Source organism: Chinchilla lanigera, unplaced genomic scaffold (assembly GCF_000276665.1).
Source record: "Chinchilla lanigera isolate Chin_1 unplaced genomic scaffold, ChiLan1.0 scaffold00012, whole genome shotgun sequence".
In the NCBI taxonomy this organism is placed as follows: domain Eukaryota; kingdom Metazoa; phylum Chordata; class Mammalia; order Rodentia; family Chinchillidae; genus Chinchilla; species Chinchilla lanigera.
Genome location: NW_004955413.1, coordinates 3,631,361 through 3,651,792, shown reverse-complemented (window position 1 = coordinate 3,651,792; position 20,432 = coordinate 3,631,361). Strand labels below are relative to the sequence as shown.

The window sequence follows — 20,432 nt, the reverse complement described above, 5'->3', positions numbered from 1 at the left end:
GAGTCTCTCATCTGCTGTCTCTCCCATCTCTAATAATCTGCATCTCCATCACTGATGGGGGTCCTTTCTGTCCAGGGGCAACACTGGGGGTTTTACTGAGGACTTGGCACAGGTAGCAGGTACAGGGGGATCCCTCAGGCCCCGGGTGATGGCACCCTGTTTGGAGAATGCCCCTGCCTCTTATGGGCCTGCCACTGATCTTAGCTTGCTTTCTTTTGGGGGATATGCAGGTGCTCAGGGTGCCTGCTGGTCCACCTGTCCCTGGAGAGGCCCTAAAGCTCCAGCTTTTTCATGAATTTGAGACATCCCTCTGGCTTTCTCAATGCTGTCATCCTTCCTCTTGTCCCAGACAGCAGCCATCCTAGGCAGTCTCCAGCCCTCAATTGGTAAGTCAGGCCAGGAGAACTGTGGCTCAGGGGCAGAGCACTTGCCTAGCAAATCGCCTACCTCCAACAGAGAGTGATCATAATGCCCATGAATGGAAGGAGATCCTAATGGCAACTTCAGACCCCACCCTTGTGTGTGTGTGAGTGTGTGTGTGTGTGTGTGTGTGTGTGTGTGTGTGTGTGTGTGTTTGTGTAGTGAGGGTTTCCACTTCCTTTTACTCTCCTGCAGCCAAAATGAACTTGACAACTGAGGCTGTAGGAACATATGAGGCATTTTTTAGGGTCATGGGTGTTGCTTCCTTAGTGTCTCAGTTTCTCTGTATTGCAGACTTCCCATCTTCTGAAATTGTTTTGCATCCCTTATGCTTTCCTCTCACAGATATCCCCCTGCTTCCCGGATCTCCTCGCAGGCTGAGCCCTAGGACAGTACCCAGAGGGGTCCAGGACCCTGGACATGGACAGCGACACCTCAGGGTGCAGGGTCCTCGGGCCCCAGCTCTGTGGGGCAGCTCCAGCAGAGACTCTGGCCAGGTTCTGAGTGGACAGAGTCCCCAGAAGAGCTCTGTGAGTACTGGGGGATGGGCCAGCCCCGGCAGAGGCCCTAGGGAGCCTCTCACCTGGGAACCCTCAAGTCAAGGTCTGTGTGTGCATGTGCATGTGCGCTCACGTGTGAGAAGGCTAGTTTTCGTTAGGATCCTTTGCTCTGCTCTCTCTCTCTAAGTGAGACTCAGTTTCCCCACAGCACAGGAGCCGGTGTGAGTGGCAGGTGATCCCACCCATTGACTGTGAGTCCCTGCTCTCTCATGCCCTGAGAGACCTGTTGCCTCACCGTGGCAGCCATGAGCCTCTCCTCTGTGCTTGGCACTTCATCTGGTTGCCCAGGTGACCTCTCAGGTGGCTGCGAGGCAGCTGGGTATCAAACCAGTAATAAACAGGGAAACACCCAAAGGGAGGGAGCAGGTCCCTGCCCTGCTCCGCCTGTTCTCTCCTCCTCTTCTTTCCACCTCCTCAGTGTGGAGTAGAGGAGAGCAGAAGCCCAGTTCCCCTAGCTGCAGCATTAGAAGGGGCCTCACCAGTGGCTGAAAGAGAGGAAGGGAAGGAGGATGTGGGGCCGTGGGGGGCACAGTGCCTAGTGAATTCCTGTGGGTGGGCCAGTCGACCAGAAAGTGGCCTTTGTTCCAATGGATCTAGAGAACCTGCCTGTGAGTATTCTGTGTGTAAATACAGAGCGTGTGCAGGCTGCTGTGCAGATCTGCAAGGAATGCACGTGTGTGGGTGGGTCACAGAACACGTGGAGGGCTGTGTGCGTGTCATAGTGCACTTGGGAAAATGCACGTGTGTAGACCCCTTCATGTGTGTACTGAAGTGCTGGTGCAGGGAGATGTGAGTGTGTGTGCACCTGCAGAAGCTTGTGTGTGCACGTGCAGGGTAGGTGTGTGGCCCTGCAGCCAGTGTGGATGTGCAGATGGTGCATGTGAGTACAAGTGTATGCATGGATGGCAGAGCTTGTGTGAAGGCACTGATGACGATGGGGGACGCATGGGTGGAGGCTGCGGGGCTGGTGTGAGGTGAACTTGGGTTGTGCTGTCCTTGCACTGAGAATTCAGGGTCTTTGGACCTGAGGGACTTGCTTTCTAGTCTACTCCCGGGCCCAGAGCCCTCACCTGACTTACTGTCCCTCTCCTTATCTTTGGCCAGGTCATCAATAACTACCTGGATGCCAATGAGCCTGTGTCCTCGGAGGCCCGCCTGAGCCGCATGCACTTCCATGACAACCAGAGGAAGGTCGACTATGTGCTGGCCTACCACTACCGGAAACGTGGGGTGCACCTGGGCCATGGATCCCCTGGCCACTCGCTGGCCGTCATCTCCAATGGGGAGACAGGCAAGGAGCGCCATGCTGGGGGCCCTGGTGACATTGAGCTGGGCCCACTTGATGCTCTGGAGGAGGAGAGGAGGGAGCAGCGGGAGGAGTTTGAGAACAACCTGATGGCGGCCGGCCTGGAACTGGAGAAGGACTTGGAGGTGAGGCCAGTAGCAAGGGTCTCAGGGTGGGATGGGCTCCTGATGGCCGTTGCCATTCTGCTGGAGCTTTGGCTTTGTTCTGGCAAGTGGCACTTCTTCTTTCTGCCCAGAAAACCAGATTTTCTTGCCCAGGATGTCGAGGGAGAGTCTTGATATTGCTGGTGCTCTGTCTAGGCAGGCAGTGCCAGGTGGCAGTGGGATGGTGATGGTGTCCCACCTGCTCCCTGGGAGCTGTCTGGTTAGACAGTGTAGGCAACACATCGCTTCCTGAATCTCTGCATGGTGGTTTCCTTGTGATAAAGACCTAATTTGCCTCATTTGGTTCTAAATTCTTCTCTTCATTTATCCTCCTGAAGGAAGGCACTCACTGGGGACCCCTTAAAGGACCTGATGTGAGACAGTTTGAGGAACTAAAAGGGGCATACACTGGACCTATTTTACAACTTGTAAGCTAGTGTAGTCTTGTCTGTGTAGCAGACAGCCTAGGAAATCCATGGAAATCCTTCCTTCCACACATCTGTCTATCCATCTATTTCTCCACACCACACTGACCCATCCTTGCCATTTCCTCCAAGTCTATTTCCTTACTTTTCCAGACTCTGTTCTGGGCTGTCAGCCTCCTCTCTACCAGGGGCCGATCACACTTGTCTTTGTGCTGTGATCTCTGTCCCAGGCCCTCTTCCCCAGACTTGTGTGTGCTCCTTTCCTCACTTGAGGTCCTGCTCCTACCTTACCTCCTCCTTTTAGATGCCTTCCCTGACCAGCCCATGAAAGTGTCCTTTCTGTCATTCTGAGTGCCTCAACCCTTCTTTACTTTTTTTTTTTGTTGTTGTTTTTTGGAAGCCTGGCTTCCTAAAGGAATGCGGTTGATTTATTCCTACTACAATCTCTGTCCTCCCAGCTCTGTGAAGGTGGGGTTCTTGTACTTGCAGTCCCGAGGGCAGAGTCTGGCACATAGTAAGTGCTTCCTAAATATTAACTGAGTGAATTGCATGGCCGCTCTGAATCTCGTCCCCCTTATCTGCAAACTAATAGATGCCTTGCTGGTTTGTGGCATTAGGTGTCCCACCATTAGGCAAAGAAAGTGTACAGCACAATGTCTGGAACTTAGCAAGTGCTCAGTAAGTGCTCACCATGATTTTAACGGGCCTCATGTTGAAGGCTGGATATAGTTTTCATTGAAATCTATTGTAAGATTCACATGCATATCAACATTGTCTTCAAACTGAAAAGGCCCTGATGTTACCCGTCCCTTCCTTTAGCCCTAGGTGGGGTGGCATGCTTTTTGGCTTGAGTGCCTGTGTTGCCTATGCCAGCCTGTGTTGCTTATCCAGATACGGCAGGGTTAGTCTTCCCATCTGTAGGGAGGGTGTGTCCCTTGAAGGCTGATTTGGGGTTCTTTGCTGTGGGAATGCTGGTTTTCACTTTCTGGAGTGCAAAGCTCATGTGGGGCCTCCATTTGGAGTCTGGTGAGAAGGTCTTTCTGGGGCAGTGGCACCTTGTGGATCATGCAAGGAGCTCTTTGGACTTAATCCTGTGGAAGTCGCTGTCCACACCCCTGTCCTTGGGTCTCCAGAGCTTTGATCTTTGTTCGAGGTTTGGCAGGGAAACAAGAGGGCAGATGCTGAAGGCTGCTTAGGGTATTTGCATCCCAGGCTTGGGTTCTACAGCCTCGGGACCTGGATAGTTTTGAGTCAAAGTTTCCCTGTTTGTGGAAGGGGAATTCTTGACCCCTGGGTTGTTAGGAAGATTAAACAAGACAACTAAGCATTTAGAACAGAATAAGAATTACTACTCTTATCATTATTATTTAGAGTTGTTAGGTTAGCAAATAATATGCAGAATACCTAGTTAAATTTGAATTTGAGACCAATAGCAAATACTTTTTTAGCCTTAAGTGTACTGAATGAAGTACTGGGGACATACAGTAAAAATCTGAAAATCAAATATAACTGTCCTGGCCCCCGCTTCCCGCCAGTCTCAGGGCCTCTGCCATCCGTGTGGCCCATCTTGGTTGCTCTTGGTGTTCCTGGCCTTGGCTGGGAATCGGGAGGGCACAGGAATAGCTCCGCTCTCGGGACTGAGTGGCACTAGACGGGGGTGTGGGCTGGTCTCGGGTTGTTGCTCCTGTTGTGTGGCTGCCTACTCCCAGCCCCAGCTGGCTTCAAGGCCTCTTTCGTGCCTCCCCACCATCAGGACCCCAGGTTGCCCCCCTGCCCCTCTGTCCTCTTCACCGCCCCTACCGGTGGAGCCATTCAACTTGCCATCTTGCAGGATCCTGTCTCTCTTTTCTACAAAGTGATTATTAGGACTGTTGTTATCTGGACATGAAGAGTTAACTGCTCTCCCCTCCCATGGCACACGGTATCACTGGCCTGCACGAGGAGCCTCTCGTTATTTCTGTAAACTTTCCCTTCCTCTCAGCTGCCTACTCCCTCCACAGGCAATCATTCTAGTACATCATGGTTCTGGAAAATGTATACTGTTCTTTTTGTTCTATGCAATTTTGCTGCTTTATTTTAAAAATAGACTTTATTGTTTAGAGCAGCTTTAGGTTTGCAGAAAAATTGGGACTAGTACAGAGTGTTCCCATATACCTACCCCATACCCAGTTTCCATATTCTTAAGGTCTTAATTGGTGTGATACATTTGTCACAATTAGTGAACCAGTGTTGACACATCATTATTAACTGCAGTCCAGGCTTTGTTCACGTTCCCTTAGGTTTTCCCTACTGCCCTTTATTCCTGGATCCTGACCAGGACACCATATTACATCTACTTGCCCTGTGTCTCCTTAGACCCCTCTTACTGGTGACAGCTTCTCAGAAGTGTATGAGTTTTAAATTTACAGAAAGGCATTCTATTTTACAGCTCTTTGTGTTTCTGGCTTTTTTCTTTTAGTGCTATAATTTTCAGGCCATGTACATTCTACATGTATATGTCACCTGCTATTTCTAAAGGGGAGCAGTTCTGCAGCTACCAGGGCTTACCTAGCCATTCCCCCAATAGTAAGGGCACTTAGGTTGCCCCACTATGTGCCACCCAAACAAGGCTGAGAATGAATTGTCACCTTCTTCAGGGTCAGCAATCCATGATCTTCTTGGCCTCCCTTCCCTCTCTTCTGCCATGTTGGTGTTGGAGTTGGTGTTTTGGAGGTTTGCCAGTGCAACCTGTGAGGCTTTGAATAACTTGTCCATGTCGAGGTGCTCAACCCTGGCTTTGTGCAGCAGCCTGGGGTGGGTGTCTCACAGGAGAGGAAACTTATCTCCCTGCCCCCGCGGAGCAGGGGAGCAGTGTAAAGAGCAGGGGCAGTGGTTTCACCTGCTCGGTCTTTCCCACTTTCTCTCAGGTCAGCTCCTGCCTTCTGGGCTGAGCTGATTTCTAGACTCTGATTTTAGTTTGACTTTAAGACAAGTGGATTCCTAATGGACCCATTAAACATTATTTACTTAGCCTTACTGATTAAAATAGCTTTGCAGCCACCGGATTCTAACTAAACGAGTATCATAGACTTCATCTCTGACCCCAGCTGATATCTGTGCATGCTTTGGACAGGATGATAATTGATGCACACATCACATCTGGTGCTTCACTTCTTTGTTTTGCATGCATATTTCCATGTATGGCAGTGTGCATGGTCATAATTTAAAGACATATCAGTACTTCACCAGAGAACTGTATTATAGTTTGGCTGTGTGTTTTCTTATGTTTGGCCATTTGATTAGAATGTCTCTTAGAGATGTACCTGGAGATGCATATGGGTAGCAGAGACTTAATGCTCTCACTCCCAATTCTTCTAATTGAGGACCATCTCTTTGGAGCAAGGGACCCTTTCAAATGGGAAGTTAACTGAAGCAGCTCAGGAGGTAGACCCAGCCCTGCACAAGTCTGCTGTCACCCAGGTGAAGCTGTACAGTGTGAGCTGCGCATGGCTCCCTGTGGTAGGCCTGGGAGGTCCGGCATGCCCACCTCCTCCTCCTATTTTCTAAATCTTCAGTTTTCACCCAAACACCCAGCAGCACATAGACTTGTATGGTTATCACCAGGGGCATCTGCGGGGAGAGGGGCTGCAGAGCCAGGGACTGTACCACACATGCAGGCAGCTGGAGGGCATGTTTGTATCCTTTGAGGCAAGACCATCTCCCCAGCAGGCCCTGAAATTCCCGTAGGCATGGCCCACAACTTCATCTTTTTGGGTAGTGACATCTTTGAAACTGGAATGGAGGCAGGCACATCAACAGGGAGGCCAGTTGCCCCTTTTCTTGGGGTTAGCACTCCTGGGATTAGGGTCTGGAGAACTGAGATAGCGGAAGCCATCTTTGCTCAGCCTGGTCTGGCACCTCCAGTGCCTGCAGCAGGTCCTGTTTTGAGCAGAGCAGGCATGGAGAGGGCAGTGTGCGAGGGGAGGACCCAGAGGTCACTGCTTCCTCTAGGAGGTGGAGCTGTCCTCTCACTTGGAGTCAGGTGGGAGTGCGGAACGACTCAGACCCTTCTCTCTCCCAGAAAGGAGTCCCCTTCCCCTTTTCCTGTCCCCAAACCTGGCTTCTCACCCTATAGGCCTGGTAGAGCCTGGACACCTGACATCTCAGCCCAAGTACAGCACTGCATCTAAGGAATAGTGGACATCTGGAGCGTGTGACATCACGACCTCCCAATAAGGCCCACTGAAGGTCTGAAAATCATGTCTCCCCATTTCACAAAACCTGTGTCTGTTGCATCTTGACTGCATCACCCTCTTTCCCACCTCCCTCTTTTCAGGAACCCCGGATTAAATGTTTTTATGTTAAATGTATTTATGTTAAATGTTTTTCCCTGGGTAAACACCCTCCAGGTGGCTTTGAGAAATTCCTGTCTCTAACCTAGAGTTAATAGGTCAATCTCATAGATTTGTATATTAATCTCATAGAAGAAATCTGTGGTCCTCAGAAAGGAAACTAACTTCTCGGGTGCCTTCTCTGTGCCTCATACATGCACGCTTGTGCTTTCCCTTGGCCTCCCTCGTAGTCCATGAATATCTCGCCAGTGGGCTTAGTCTAGTCCTTTAAGGAGCTGGGTGACTTGGCAGAGGTAAGTGGCCTAAGTGACCTGGCTGGAATTTGAACCCAGCTGAGCTCCAGACCAGCTGGGACTTTTGTCGCCCCAGTGAAAACAGCCAAGCGCTTCTCAGGCATTTCCTATTCTCCCCTCTCCAGAATTTGCAGAGGTTTTCTACAGGGCAGAGGTTATTTTTCCAAAGGGAGAGTGAGACCGGGGAGGCTGTCTTCCCATTCCAGGGGTCTCCGTGGTGTCACTACAGACTCGCTCCTGCCTGTCTGGAAGCACTGTGTGCTTCTCACATGGTCTCACCTTCAGCCTCCCAGATGAGCCCTAGATCTGCTGCTCTTTGTCTTTCTCCTAAGAGCTCATTTGAACCAGCTTCTTAGAATGCCGGAATCTTGCTTTGGTTTCACTTTTCTGGGGGGACATTAGGGCTTTGCACCCTTAGGAGAACCTCACTGTTTGGTTTCCTAGGGTCACAGTTTCTGCAGGCATTTCCTGCCCATTGCTCTGCTTGGGCATCCACAGAAGGTGGTATATTTCTATGGAATGAGGGTTTTCAGACTCCATAGACAGGCTGTTGTCTCCTCAGGAGACCTGGGAGTGTGCGTTCCTAGGAAGGGCCACTGCGAATGCAGGAAGAGCCCTGCCATGGGTTTCAACCATGTGCTTGACCACGCTCTCCCTTGGTGATGGCTCTGACACCGCTCACACTAGTGACTGGGCAAAACGGAATGATGTCCCTTGGCCTGGGTGTGTCCCTGTCCTACCCGATCCACCCTGAAGCAGCATTCTGGGCCCTTGGGCGTCTCACCTGCCTCTCTCCTACCCCAAGGGAACCGCAGGGAACACAACAAAGCCAGCCCAGCAGCCCCAGCCCTGGTCCGCACAACTGAGAGCAGAGCCACAGTGGGGCAGGCAGGGTGGAATCTCAGAGAGCAGGTGGGCAGCCTGGGGGAGGGGAGGCAGAGAAAGCAGGGAGTAGGGCCCAAGCCCCCAATCCCTGGTGAGTATCTGTTGCCTTTTCCAAGGAATTTATAGTGAAGAAACCAACACTCAATCTTCTCGTGGAGTTTTCTTTAGCAACCTTACTGGGCAGGGCAGAGTAGCTTTTGTCCCTTCCCCTGGGCTGGTGGACTTGAAGTGCAGCAGGGCCTGGGCCTTGAAACTAGGTCCTCTAAGGACCGCTGCTTCTCTAGGTCTCTTAACGACTCCTCAGGGGTGGTGCTTGCCTTGTGCTGTCACCCAGGCACAAAGATAAACAGGCATTGTCCAGAATTGGAATGAAATTGGGCCCTGGGCCTAGGGCAAAGCAGTGAAGGGAGCTGCCTGGGGCTCTTTCTCATGCCCTTCACTCCTGGCCCTGTTCCTCTGTCCATAGGTGCTTGGATTGGTAGTATCCGTCCTCTAGCTCCGGAGGGCACAGGCCAGCACTCTGTGGCTGAGTGCTGTCTGGTAATATAGATGATGTGAACAAGAAAATGGAACCAAAGGACACTAGAGTTGTGATAATTTCTTTCAGTCTCATCAGAGAGAGAACAGAAGTCCAGAGATGTGACTTGTACAAAGTCACATGCTCGAAATGACAAGGTCTAACTGACTGCTGTTATAGAGTCTCTGTAAGCACCTACGTCAAGGGGAAGTAGAAAGGGTGAAGGTGTGATGAGTATTCATTCTCCACAATAAATGTAATGCATACAAACACATACTAGTAAGTAACTGAGGAAACAAAACAAAAAACAAGATGAAAAAACAAGTTAAGGGGATTGAGTGTCTTCGGTTGGGTTTGTCTTGCTTGTAGCTGAGTTACTGTCTTCGTATAGTGCTGGTATCCTGCAGGTGTTCCTGGTATGACTGTCTGGGGCTTTGTGGCTGGGGTTTGTTTCTATTTAGCAATATGTGAGCTGGTTGTCAGATGTTCTAGTATCACTCCTGTTTCCTACACTCATTTATATTCATCTCTATATTTGGTGGAGGGGGAGTCAGGGAACATTTGGTTTCCATCTTTCTAACTGTTCCTCTTCATTGAGTTGCTGGCTATGTTGGGCTCTGAGAAACACGATGAGAAGGAAGTTCATTTTGCTTTTGTTATTTGGTAGTTTGGGGTCTCTGTCAGCCCAAGGTAGCTTAGGTGGTGTGGTAGAGTAACTAATGTAATCCAGCTGAACTAAATCAGCATGGTGTTGGGTGTGGAAGGCCCACCTGAGGATTGTTGCCAACAGCATAAAAAGGAGAACTGGAGGGGAAGAGGTGGTGCTATTGATTCTGCTGGAGAAGCTTGTCACGCTGATTTTGCTGATATGCACTCTCTGAGCTGTTCTCATCATCGGAGGAGGTCAGGTCCTTGCTGTCACTGGGGATGGCTGTGGTTCTCTTCCAGGGAGCACTGGTCCTTACCTTGAGTGTCACTTCCTGGCTCTAGTGCACAACCCTCAGCCTGCTGGCATAGATCCTTCATCACTCTGGCACAGACTTTCAGCTTCCACCATTGACCTTTTGGCCTTTCCAGGACAGATCCTTGATACAGGCTTGCATAAGACATGTCGTGGGCTGTAGGCCTCCAGCTGGACTTGTGGAGGACATTGCTGTGGGATCCAGGCCCTCATCTGGATTCTTTGGTTCTCTAGTGCATCAGATCTTTTGCACTCCTCTGCATTTGACTTTTTAGGTGAATATTATAAAATAGTCCTATAAATTATGTGCCCTATATTAAATCTAATCCCTTGTAAGATCTGACTGCACTGGATGGTCACTGTAGCTACAAAGTTATTTGAAAGGTAAGCAGCTGCCAGGTAGGACCTGCTAGGCCCAGTCCCTAGCCCCTGTCTCTTGCTTCTCATTTAGTGAGCACTTCTTAAGTGCTTCTTTAGTGCTTCTCATTTGTGGCACTTCTTAAGGGTCCAGGTCCAGGGCTTGGAGCTGATGACACAGAGGAGAAAGACACATGGTTTCTGCCTTCAAGGGGAAGCAGGTTGACCTGAGAGCCTCCCTGACTGAGGTGTGGACAGAGACTTGGGATGGGTGAGATATGGATGAGTCTGGGAGTCTCAAACCTGCCCTGAAGCCCTTGGTGAGACACCTCCCCTCTTCCCGCCTGGGTGCTGGGGTCCAGCAGAAATGAGTGGGCTCCACTCCCAACCCTTGTTAGATCTTTGGGAGGACTCATCCCCTGCCTGCTGAGGTGCAGTGTGGGCTCGCATGTTGAGGGGTTGGGCTGTAGTGGATGTTGTATCTGGCGGAGGCTTTGGGCCTTTGGGGTTTGAAGATACACAGAGGGGCTATGTCAGGTGCTTGATAGAGATTGAGGGCAGTTCTTGGTATCACTTCAGCCTGTCCCTTTGCTGCAGACAGGATCTTCCTACTGCCCTGGTCAGCTGATATCTGACGATTTGGGGGGCCATGTGGCAGCAACAGGGATTCTTAAATCTTGTGGATTTTGTGAATAGAAATCAGGGTAGAAGCAATGATAAACTTGGATGTAGAAAAGTATGTCTTTATTTTCACCAACACTGAAATTCTTACTGCAAATAAGAATATAGACAAATCCCTACATTATAATTAGTTTCTGTGGCTTTGTAGGGGCTTTTGAAATGACATGTAGATTTGTGCCCCCAAAAGCATTTCCATCTGTCTCTACTGTGAAGTTATAACACTGTTTAGATGCTTCTAGGATTTGCTATTCAATGTGCTGATGAAGAAGTAAATTGCTGTATCACAATTTTCCTTGAAATGTTTGATAATTTGATAATTTGGTGAACTTAGTCTTTTGTCCTATATAACTGTTTTATACATTTAAAAAGATTCTGAGAAGCTGGGTGTGGTGGCACATACCTATAATTCAAGATACTCTAGAGGCTGAAGCAGGAGGATTGCAAGTTGGGGCCTAGCCTGAACAATTTAGGGAGACCTTGTCTCAACCAACCAACCAACCAACCAAACAACCAAATGAAAAAACAATGGGCTAGATGTGTAGCTCAGTGGTAGAGCACTTGAGTAGCATGTTCAAGGACCTGAATTCAATCTCTAGCACTAAATCAAATAAATTTTAAAAAGTAAATAAATTAAATAAACCTGAGAGGAAGCCCATGTATTTCATCTGCCTGCACTAGGGTTCCAAACCCTTGAATATATCCCCCTGAACCTAAGAAGCCTCATCCTTGGGCATCCACCTGGCTATATGAGAAAGGAGACCAGATGGGGACCCTTTGGCTGCTGCCTGGGGACTGGTTGCCCAGAGAGAGCTCCTGAGTTGTCTCGCTGCAGGAACTTGGTGTGTGCCACCGGCTGAGTCCCTAATGCTACAGCTGCCACTCAGAGACTGTGCAGCCAGTGGCCCTTCGGAAGCAGGTGGTGTGGCCCATGGAACGCCTGAACCCCAGAAGGAAGTGAGCTCCCTGGTTCTGGATGCTGTTCTGTCACCTGCTGGCTTCTTTCTGGATCTTGACTTCCCATCTGGAAAGAGAAGTTGGGCATAAAATCAGAGATTCTCAAATTGTGTATCTGGCAGTACTGCTTTTCTGTGATGTGGAATGAAATTAAAAGTTAAGGTTGTTTTCCCACTTTATTAAACAATTACATTAGGAAAATTAACTTTATTTAAGTTTGTTCTTATACATCTTTTTTCTTTGGAAGCCATTACACTTTGTCTGCCAGCAAATACCTACAGAAGGCAAAGGGATTGCATAGAAGTAAAAGAATATTCATGGGAAGAAGTGGAATTGGCCATCATGTTTCCTTTCACAACTTTGGGTTGTGATTTTCTATTGCATATCATTATGGATTCTTCTGCTAAGTCAGTCCCAGTTTGACTGCTGGGATTAAGCATTACTGCTGGGTATTAAGGACCCTGGGTAAAGGGTTTTGCAGAGAGAAGCTATCAATGTTCTACCAGCTCCACAGGTCTCTAAGGCCACCTCCTGCTCCTCTTTATTCCTGAATCCATAGGATGAAAGTGTATAGTCTGCTTAAAGGCTGATTCTTGCTCTGTATGGACAAAGGGGTAAGTGGTTGGTGAGTATTATGAGTTATATTTAAAATGGCCCTGAAGGTCTCATCAGAGGTGGGGCTTTTGAAAGGTGAGTAGATCATGGGGGCACTACACTCATCAGTAGATGAACCCATTGACATGGGAGGGTGTATTCTTGTTTGCAGTTCCCCTTCTCTCTGTCTCCCCTCTCCTCCTCTCCCTCTTCCTCCTCTCCCACTTTCTTTTTTCCCTTTCTCATTTTCTTCCTCTCCTATCTTTTTCACCTTCCTCCTCTTTCTCTCTCTCTCTCTCTCTCTCTCTCTCTCTCTCTCTCTCTCTCACACACACACACACACACACACACACACACACACACACAGCTTTTCTCTGCCATGCCCTTCCACCATTCCATTTCTGCTTTAGAGGTAGCCAGCATGGACAGAACCCTTTCAAACCATGAGGCCAAACAAACCTATCTTCCTTAAATTAGGGGTATTTTATCCTGGTGACAGGAAAGTGACTAATATAGTGGGTTTATGTGGCATGATGGCCTTTCTCCAGAGCGGATGATGCTCCTGTTTACATTCAGGCTACTAACAAAAGCGGCAGCTCAGCTAGCATATGTCAGTCTTCCCTGGTCTGTGGACTGTGACCATATGGGAGGACAAAGTAGCAGTTACAATGAAATTAAAAGGTAGAATAGTGGCAGGGCCATTAGCCACACATCTGTCTGGCAGCAGGACAGATGCACTTTGGATACCTGCCTTCCCTCATCTCTCTTGACTTGCCCTGGAGCTCAACTAAACACATGGGGTTCTTGGCAATCCCCAGCAAGATTCATGAAAATTGCCACCAATGGCCTAATGGCTCTTAGAGGACCAGGGGCCAGTCTGCTGGTTCAGAAAACTTGAATATCAGTCCTTGGATATCCTGGTTCGGGAGTCTCATCTGCTCTGCTCCACTCTGCCATGGCCAGCAGCCATATACTTCATAAGTTGTAAAATGTCACAAAATAGTCCCAGGTTGATTCTCCTATGCTGTCCACCTTTGCACCTTAATTTTCTACCCCCCTCCCACTGTATCAGCAGAGTTGAATTTCTCTCCCATTATCTGAATGAATGAAACTGCTGAATGTGAGAGTAGGCTTCCTCAAAGGGAGGAGGTATGGAGAGTTTCCCGTCTAGGTGGGAAATGAGAGAGGGAGGAATAGAAGGCAGTCTAAGGGCTGGACACTGGGCCTGTACTAGGCAACTGCTGGTATTCTTGCCAATGTTTTGTTCAGTCCCCACCTAGGAATCAATTATCCTCAGATGTCAAGAGCTGGGGTCTCTCTGGCTATGGACATTTCAGCCAAAGCTATGTTTCCTGAGTTATTGCAGCCCAGGCATCCTCGGGCCACTGGAGGCCTGGAGACTTCTCAGGCCACAGGGAGGCCTGTAGGTTTTAGCACATTTTCAGAAGTAGGGAGTCAAGAAGAGATGGACCTTTGTTAGTCAGGGGCAACAAGGAACCCCCAAGGCTTCAGAGAAGAAGCATCAGAGCCCTTGGAGTTGGTGTGGGTTTGTCACTGGTTCCCTGAACACACTGCCCATTTGTGGTTACTGTGTTGTGTGTGTTGCTGTGTATGGTTGTCACTGCACACTGTGGAGTTGGGAAGGACACATTCAGACCAACTGGGTCTTGGCCTGAGAGCAGGTCTGGGTGTCCTGGCTTTACTTACCAAACGATTAGAAAATCAGTGGTTCTTTTGGGATTTTTTTCTGCCCTTCTGTACTTGCACTTCTCTAGCAGAGTGATGTAGCAGGCAGAACTTAAATTTGCTTTGAAAGGGAAATGTTATGTCATGATCAAAAATGCAGAACCAGTATCACTGGCCAAGAAATAGGTAATACCTACAAAAATAAACATGACAGGAATGCCACAGACTACCAGCTGGATGTGGGGATTGCAGTGGTCTGAGGCTGGAGCCTATTCACTGTTCAATTAAGAAGGGTTAGCTAGTGTCAGACTCGCTGAGGACTGGTATCAAACTGAGACTTCATCTTGACAGGGTAAGTGGAAAGGGACTTTCTCATTATTTAAAAACCTGGTATTTGGGCTGGGTATTTAGCTCAGCGGCACAGCACCTGGCTGGCAAGTGCAAGGTTGTGAGTTCAATTACTGGTACTGGAAACAAACAACCCCAAAAAACCTGTCATGTGATGCTCTGCTGCCTCTGCTTTGTACATGGGCACTGTCCCCCAAAACACTTAGCATGTTCCCTGGTCCTGAGATAGAGTGAAGACCTTGTGCAGCCATGGTATCATATCCATTTTGGGGAGGGCACAGCCTCTGCACACAATAGACAGTGGTATGTGTCGAACTGACTGAAAGCATAATCCCCAGCAGAGGCTGTGTTGTGGAACTGTTCAGGGAAGGATGGTCCCAGGCATGGGGGTGGCAGGGAAAGCTTTCCAAAGGAGAGGGAGCCCTTCTTCTCGGCTTCTCCTGGCTCTGCTCCCACTTACAGCACCCTGGAGTCTTGGCTCAGTGGTTTCCCCGTCCCCTCTCCACTTGAGTTCTCTCTGGTTCTGACTTCGTGAGTGGGAGCACTGCCTTTGGCTCTCCTTGTCCTTGCCAAACAGGGGAGAAAATATACCACACTCTGCAGCCCCTCAGGAGCCCTGTGGGGTAAACTGAGGCCTGAACAGGCTTCCCTGTGGTCCAGTGCTGCAGGGTTTTGGTGACCTGCTGGGGTCAGAAGTTGAGCCCTGGGTGTTGTTAGCAGTTTCTCCTTTTATTCTTTGCTCTCTCCCCTCCCCGCTTCCTTCCTTCCCTCCCTCCCAGCCCTCTCCAGACCAATACTGCTGAACAAATCCTATGGCCGAGATGATTACTGTTGTCATGGCCTTAACACATCTGTGTTTGTGCCTATTCTCCGCAATCTAATAAAATCCTTCAGCAAAAAGCATTGACACTGTTTCCCATGGACTTAGGTCACTATGGGTCTCTGTGACCCATGGCCTGTCCTCAAGGTCTCTGTGGCAGTGGGATGTGAATTTCATCCAGTCTCTACAAATGTCTTTTTCCTTGTTACTGGGGATACCTGCATGGAGCCTCAGGAGTTTTGGGGTCCTCCCTCCCTGATCACCTTACTGCTGGTTTTGATGTTATTAGGAATGATAACAAGCACATCTCCTGTGCTAGGCCTGTCAAATAACTCATTTAATCCTTGTAAGAACCTCCTGTAGGATTTACGGCTACTGTCCCTATTTACAGATAAGAAAACTACAGATACATAACCTGGCCAATAGCCAACAACCAAAGCCAGTAGAGGACCTGGACCCCCAGCCTGAGCTCTCAGTCACTACCTCTCCAGGGATGATGCTTTTGCATCCAAACTTGTAGTGGGGAAGGATGGCCCTGGCTTCCAGCTTAGGGATTTTCATTTGCTTAAGAAAGCTCTAGAAAGGAGAAAAGAGCTCCTGAACTTGGGAGTATTTGCTACTTTGTTTTCTGTTTGCTCTGTTCTGCTGATCACAGCATTGGGCCAGGGTGGGTATATCTGGCACTGCAGGTGGAACAGAGCCTGTGGGTCACTGCATTAGCTCTTTCCTTTTATAAGGGCCATGGCTCCAGATAGGAACCCCCTTACAATGGCTTTCATAAGCTGCTTACATTACAGCCTAATGCTGTCTCGGCCAGGCAGCATTTGGGATGGAGCACCCCTTAAGTGCAGAGGCGTAAGGTGGCCCTGGGTGAAGGAGGATGATCCCACGGCAGGTGCATTTGGGGAGGCTGGTGTTTAATGAGGGAAACAGAAGGCAGGAAGTTGCCTAACGTCATGCTAGATGACCCAGGTAAGCATGCAGGGTGGTGCCACGTGGGGGCCAATTATGGAGGGTGAGCCCTTAATCTGTTCGCTGCCTCTTACATTCTGGGTCATTCTCTCCTGCTGCTAGGATGTCCAGGAAATGGAAGCTAATTCAGTCATTAATCCGAGCCTAAGCCAAGTGGGATTACACAGATATGCTGGGGCATCCCTCCCCCACACACTGACAGTGATTCCCTGCAGGCTGTGTCTGTATTGCCACCTTTACCGGCCTGGGTAATTCTAACTTGTCTGAGCTCCCCGTGGTGTCTGTGTGTATAGATTTATATTGACACACACCCTAACCATCTCACTATCATGACTGAGACCAAGAGTGGTGGGCGGGGAATTTTACAGAAGGAGAAAGTTCCGGTGGAAAGCCTAGTTCAAATGCCAGCGTGACTCTGAATCCCCAGCTCAGCCACTGAGTGAAGCATAACCCTGGATAAATCACGCGGTATCTCCTCACTCTTATGAGTTATTTGGAAGAAGAACTGGCACATCTCATTGCCAAGGAAATAAGTGACGAGCTAAGGTTTGTCCAGGGGCCTCATGTGGTTCTTGGTGTTATGGTTTGTGTCTGGGTGTCCCCCCAAAGTCTCATGCGGTCATGGTGCAGGCTTTTAGAGTTTGACTGATTATAGGTGTGAGAGCTGCACCCTCTCTGGGGTGGATAGTTTGTATATTTAAGCGAGAGGAAGAGGCTGCTTGCAGCAATTCCTCTCTTTTGTGCTTGTTGCTTTGTTGTGTTCTGCCGCCATGAGCTGTAGCCCTCTGCCATGTGCCACTCTGCCTTGTAACCTGCCAAGTATGGACTGAAACCTCCACAAACTGTAAGCAAAATAAACCTTTCCTTCCTTAATTTTGGGTGTCAAGTATTTTGTTCTAGTAATGAGGGAAAAGTAACCAAGACACCTGGAATGCATTAGAAACTTGTTGTCAGGTGCTGTTCTCGTTCCTTAATTGGAGATCCAAAGATCCTTCAAACACTTTTATTTTCTTGTGGCTTCGGAGATGACCTACCTGCATGTTGGATGTGATCTCTCATTCTAATTATTCCTCATTCCTCTTCTGACCTGTCTGTTGGGATGTTGTGCAGAGCCCCCTTTAGTAAGATGCCTGTTTTTTTCCTTTCTGCTTTTTAGAGTCTCTGGAAAGCTTGCCCAAGACTGTGATCTCAGGCCAGAACCCCCTGAGCTCTCAGAGTCTGGATGGTCCCTAGAAAGCCTCCCCTGAGGTCACAGAGAGCTTTATATCCTTGGACCCATGGATGAGTTATTCAGCTTTGCCCCCCTGGTTTAAGGTAGAAGTCTGGCTTACCATGCCGAACACTTGCTTTAAAACTTCACACCCAAATTTAAGTAGGTTAATATAATTTATTACAGCAAGTCCTTTTTCAGTGAACACTCTACCTAATTTGTCTTTCTTTTCAATCTGGAATCTCAAGTCTCAATTTGTTTGAAGAAGGTGCACCGGTAACTGAGATGAAGAGGGTGCTTCCTCTGTACACAATCTAAGCACAGTTTGGACTGTGCACCTCCTCTAGGGAAAGAAATAATAAACTGCCTCTTTTGCTTACTCATGTAGTATTTCAAAACTCAGGAGGGAAGTTCTTGTGGAGGTCTAACCTAAATCCCTCCAGAGCAACTGCATGATGGCAAAGAAGCAGGTCAGGTCTCATGCATTTGATTGGCCCCGCTGGGCTTAATGGACCCAGGGATATGTCTCGGGAGCCTCATTTTGATGTGCCCATGTCCCAGGCAGTTGAGCAATGGGAGAACTGGAAAATATGGTCCTTGTGGGCCTGAGGAGGGTGAGTCTGACTGTCTGTGCTTTGGAGTTCTTTTCCCAGCTTTGTCTCGGACTCAGGACAAGTCATGTGGTTTTCTGCACATCTTGAATTTCAGTGTTTTCTTCTGGTTAGGGTTCCTTCATCTCTGGTCTCCTCCACCCTCTATAAGCAGATCAGTGCCAGGGTTCAGCACAATGTGTGACCTGTCTGAAAGGCATCTTGTCCATGCCTCGCCTCTGAAACAGGCTGCCTAGGTGCCAGTCCTTGAAATGTAGTCCTCATCACCTCAGATAATATCTTACACTTTCTGGAGTTTGATTGGAGCCTCTCCTGCTGCCATCTCAGCTGCTTGGTCCACACAGCCTTGGTCTCCAGGGAGGCCCAGAACAGCTGCTTGGCCCCGCCCCTGTTCCTTCTCTGTTCTCACTGGGGTATCACCTTCAAGCATCCAGCTCCTGAATCCCCCAGCAATTTCTCTGTCACTAGATCACATTGCAAGCTCCTGTCCAAATGCTGTCTGGCTGCTTCCTGTTCCAGGCATCTCCCTCCCACCTGAGTATTTGTGTTTCTGATTATTTATCCCCAGATGCAATGGCCACATTTTTCCAGGTTGAATCTGCTCATTGTTACTTCCTGCCTGGGTTTGCTAACATCTCCAGGTCCTTCCTGAAGCCACTGGTGCAGTCTTGCTTGGCGTAGAAATGTGGATTTCCAGCCTTCAGAGAGCCAGCCACGTCGGGCTAGATGAGGAGAGCCTGTTACCCTGCTGAGAGGGCCCTCCCCAGGAGCACATCTGAATTGATGAGCGCACAAAGCCATCAAAGCACTTCCAGCAGTGGAATGACCTAGACAGAGACCTGTCCCAGCTGCTTGGCTTTCTCTGGCTCTCCTGAGCCCAGAACAAGGAGACGCCTTCCTGCCCTCTTGGCCTGGGCTCCTTCCAAGCAGCCATCACCAGTTCTAATTAAATCCTCAGCAGATGAAGTTTCCAAGCTCCAGAAGAGGGAGTGGGGGTTGTGCTGTGCTTGGCCACTTCCTGTCCAGGCCCTGTCACTGGGAAGGGGACTGTGCAAGGCGGTGCCAGGATGGCAGGAGCCACCAGTCCAGCACAGAGGCATGGTGAATACCTCTCTCGTTTCCTTTAACAGGGAAATTTATTTTAGTTTCCCCCCCATTTTATTTTATTATAAGTCCTTGATGACCCAGAAAGTCAGAGTTGGAAGTGGCCTTTGAGAGTCTTTACTCCATGTCTTACCTTGCAGATGGAAGTCTGCTGAAGTTCGGTAACTTGCTCAAGTCCTCAGAAGCATTTTACAGCATCCTCTGCCCTCTGGGTGGGTGCTAAGTGTTATGCATGGAAAATTAAGATACTTGTGACCAGGAGTGGCTCAGGGAGGAACACCTTGTCCAGACCATCCTGTCTTTGAGGGAAGAATCTTCAACCTACCTGTGTCTTTCCTCAGTCTTGATCCTGACTCAGAGTGAGAAGGTGAACTTGGTGCAGTGGTTCCGCTGTAGCCCTCAGCGCTCTTGGTTGACCATGATTACATTGTGATCCAGGGCTGTGACGTGAAAAAGTTGGATGCTGCTCCCCAGAGACATCAAGACTGGGCTGGCAGGGAGACTTGGCTTAGAAACCAAAATCACCCATGCTGTGCCCCTTCCCTGTCCTCCTCCCTGCCTGCCACAGCACTGAACACGGTGCTCCTTAGGAGGGTTCTTCAGAAGATACTGATTAATTTGCAGTGATTTTAAAATTCATATGGGAAAATAAACAGCTGCAGCCTGAAACACAGACACAGGCACTGGCTCTGTCCGGCCCCTGCCTTGTCCCCCTCCCCGAGCTGGGAAGGCTGCATACGCCCAGCCTTTGGAGCGCCGCAGAGGCCCATGTGAATGACCTGGACCACTGCTGTACAAAAGAAGAGGGATTAGCTGTCCTGCAAGGACCACGCCAGGAGACTGTGTGGTTTTCACAACACTTGTCTGGAATCTGAGGGACCTGTGTGTCCCTCCTGTGCAAAAACGGAGCTGCTTCTGGCTTTTGAGAACCTTCTACTTTCTTCCCCAGGGAAGCAGAAGGAGAAAGAGAATAAACATTTGTTGGTCACCTGAGTGCATGCCAGACTTAAGTTTTCTTAACAGAATTTTGAAAAGTAGCAATTACTGTTCAATGATGATTCCCATTTTATAGAAATTGGGGATTTTGGAGCCCTGGTATAGAGCTATGCACTTTCACAATCCTGGGCCGTATTAACCCTTCATATTAACCCTTCCTGACTTAAGACCTTCCTGACTTAAGACCTCAGAGCCACAGTCTCTGAGGGTCCGTGTGTGTGTGTGTGTGTGTGTGTGTGTGTGTGTGTGTGTGTGTGC

General features: G+C 49.1%; 1 protein-coding gene across 1 annotated transcript in view; it reads left to right on the top strand.

The window, feature by feature from the left end:
- Window positions 1-1,537: 1,537 nt before the first annotated feature.
- Window positions 1,538-20,432, top strand: part of Ano2 (anoctamin 2, calcium activated chloride channel) — a 316,981-nt gene continuing 298,086 nt past the window's right edge. Inside the window, exons 1-2 of the mRNA XM_013511280.1 lie at window positions 1,538-1,588; window positions 2,085-2,411. Coding sequence (XP_013366734.1) covers window positions 1,568-1,588; window positions 2,085-2,411 — 348 coding nt within the window. The 5' untranslated portion in view covers window positions 1,538-1,567. The remainder of the gene's footprint in view (window positions 1,589-2,084; window positions 2,412-20,432) is intronic.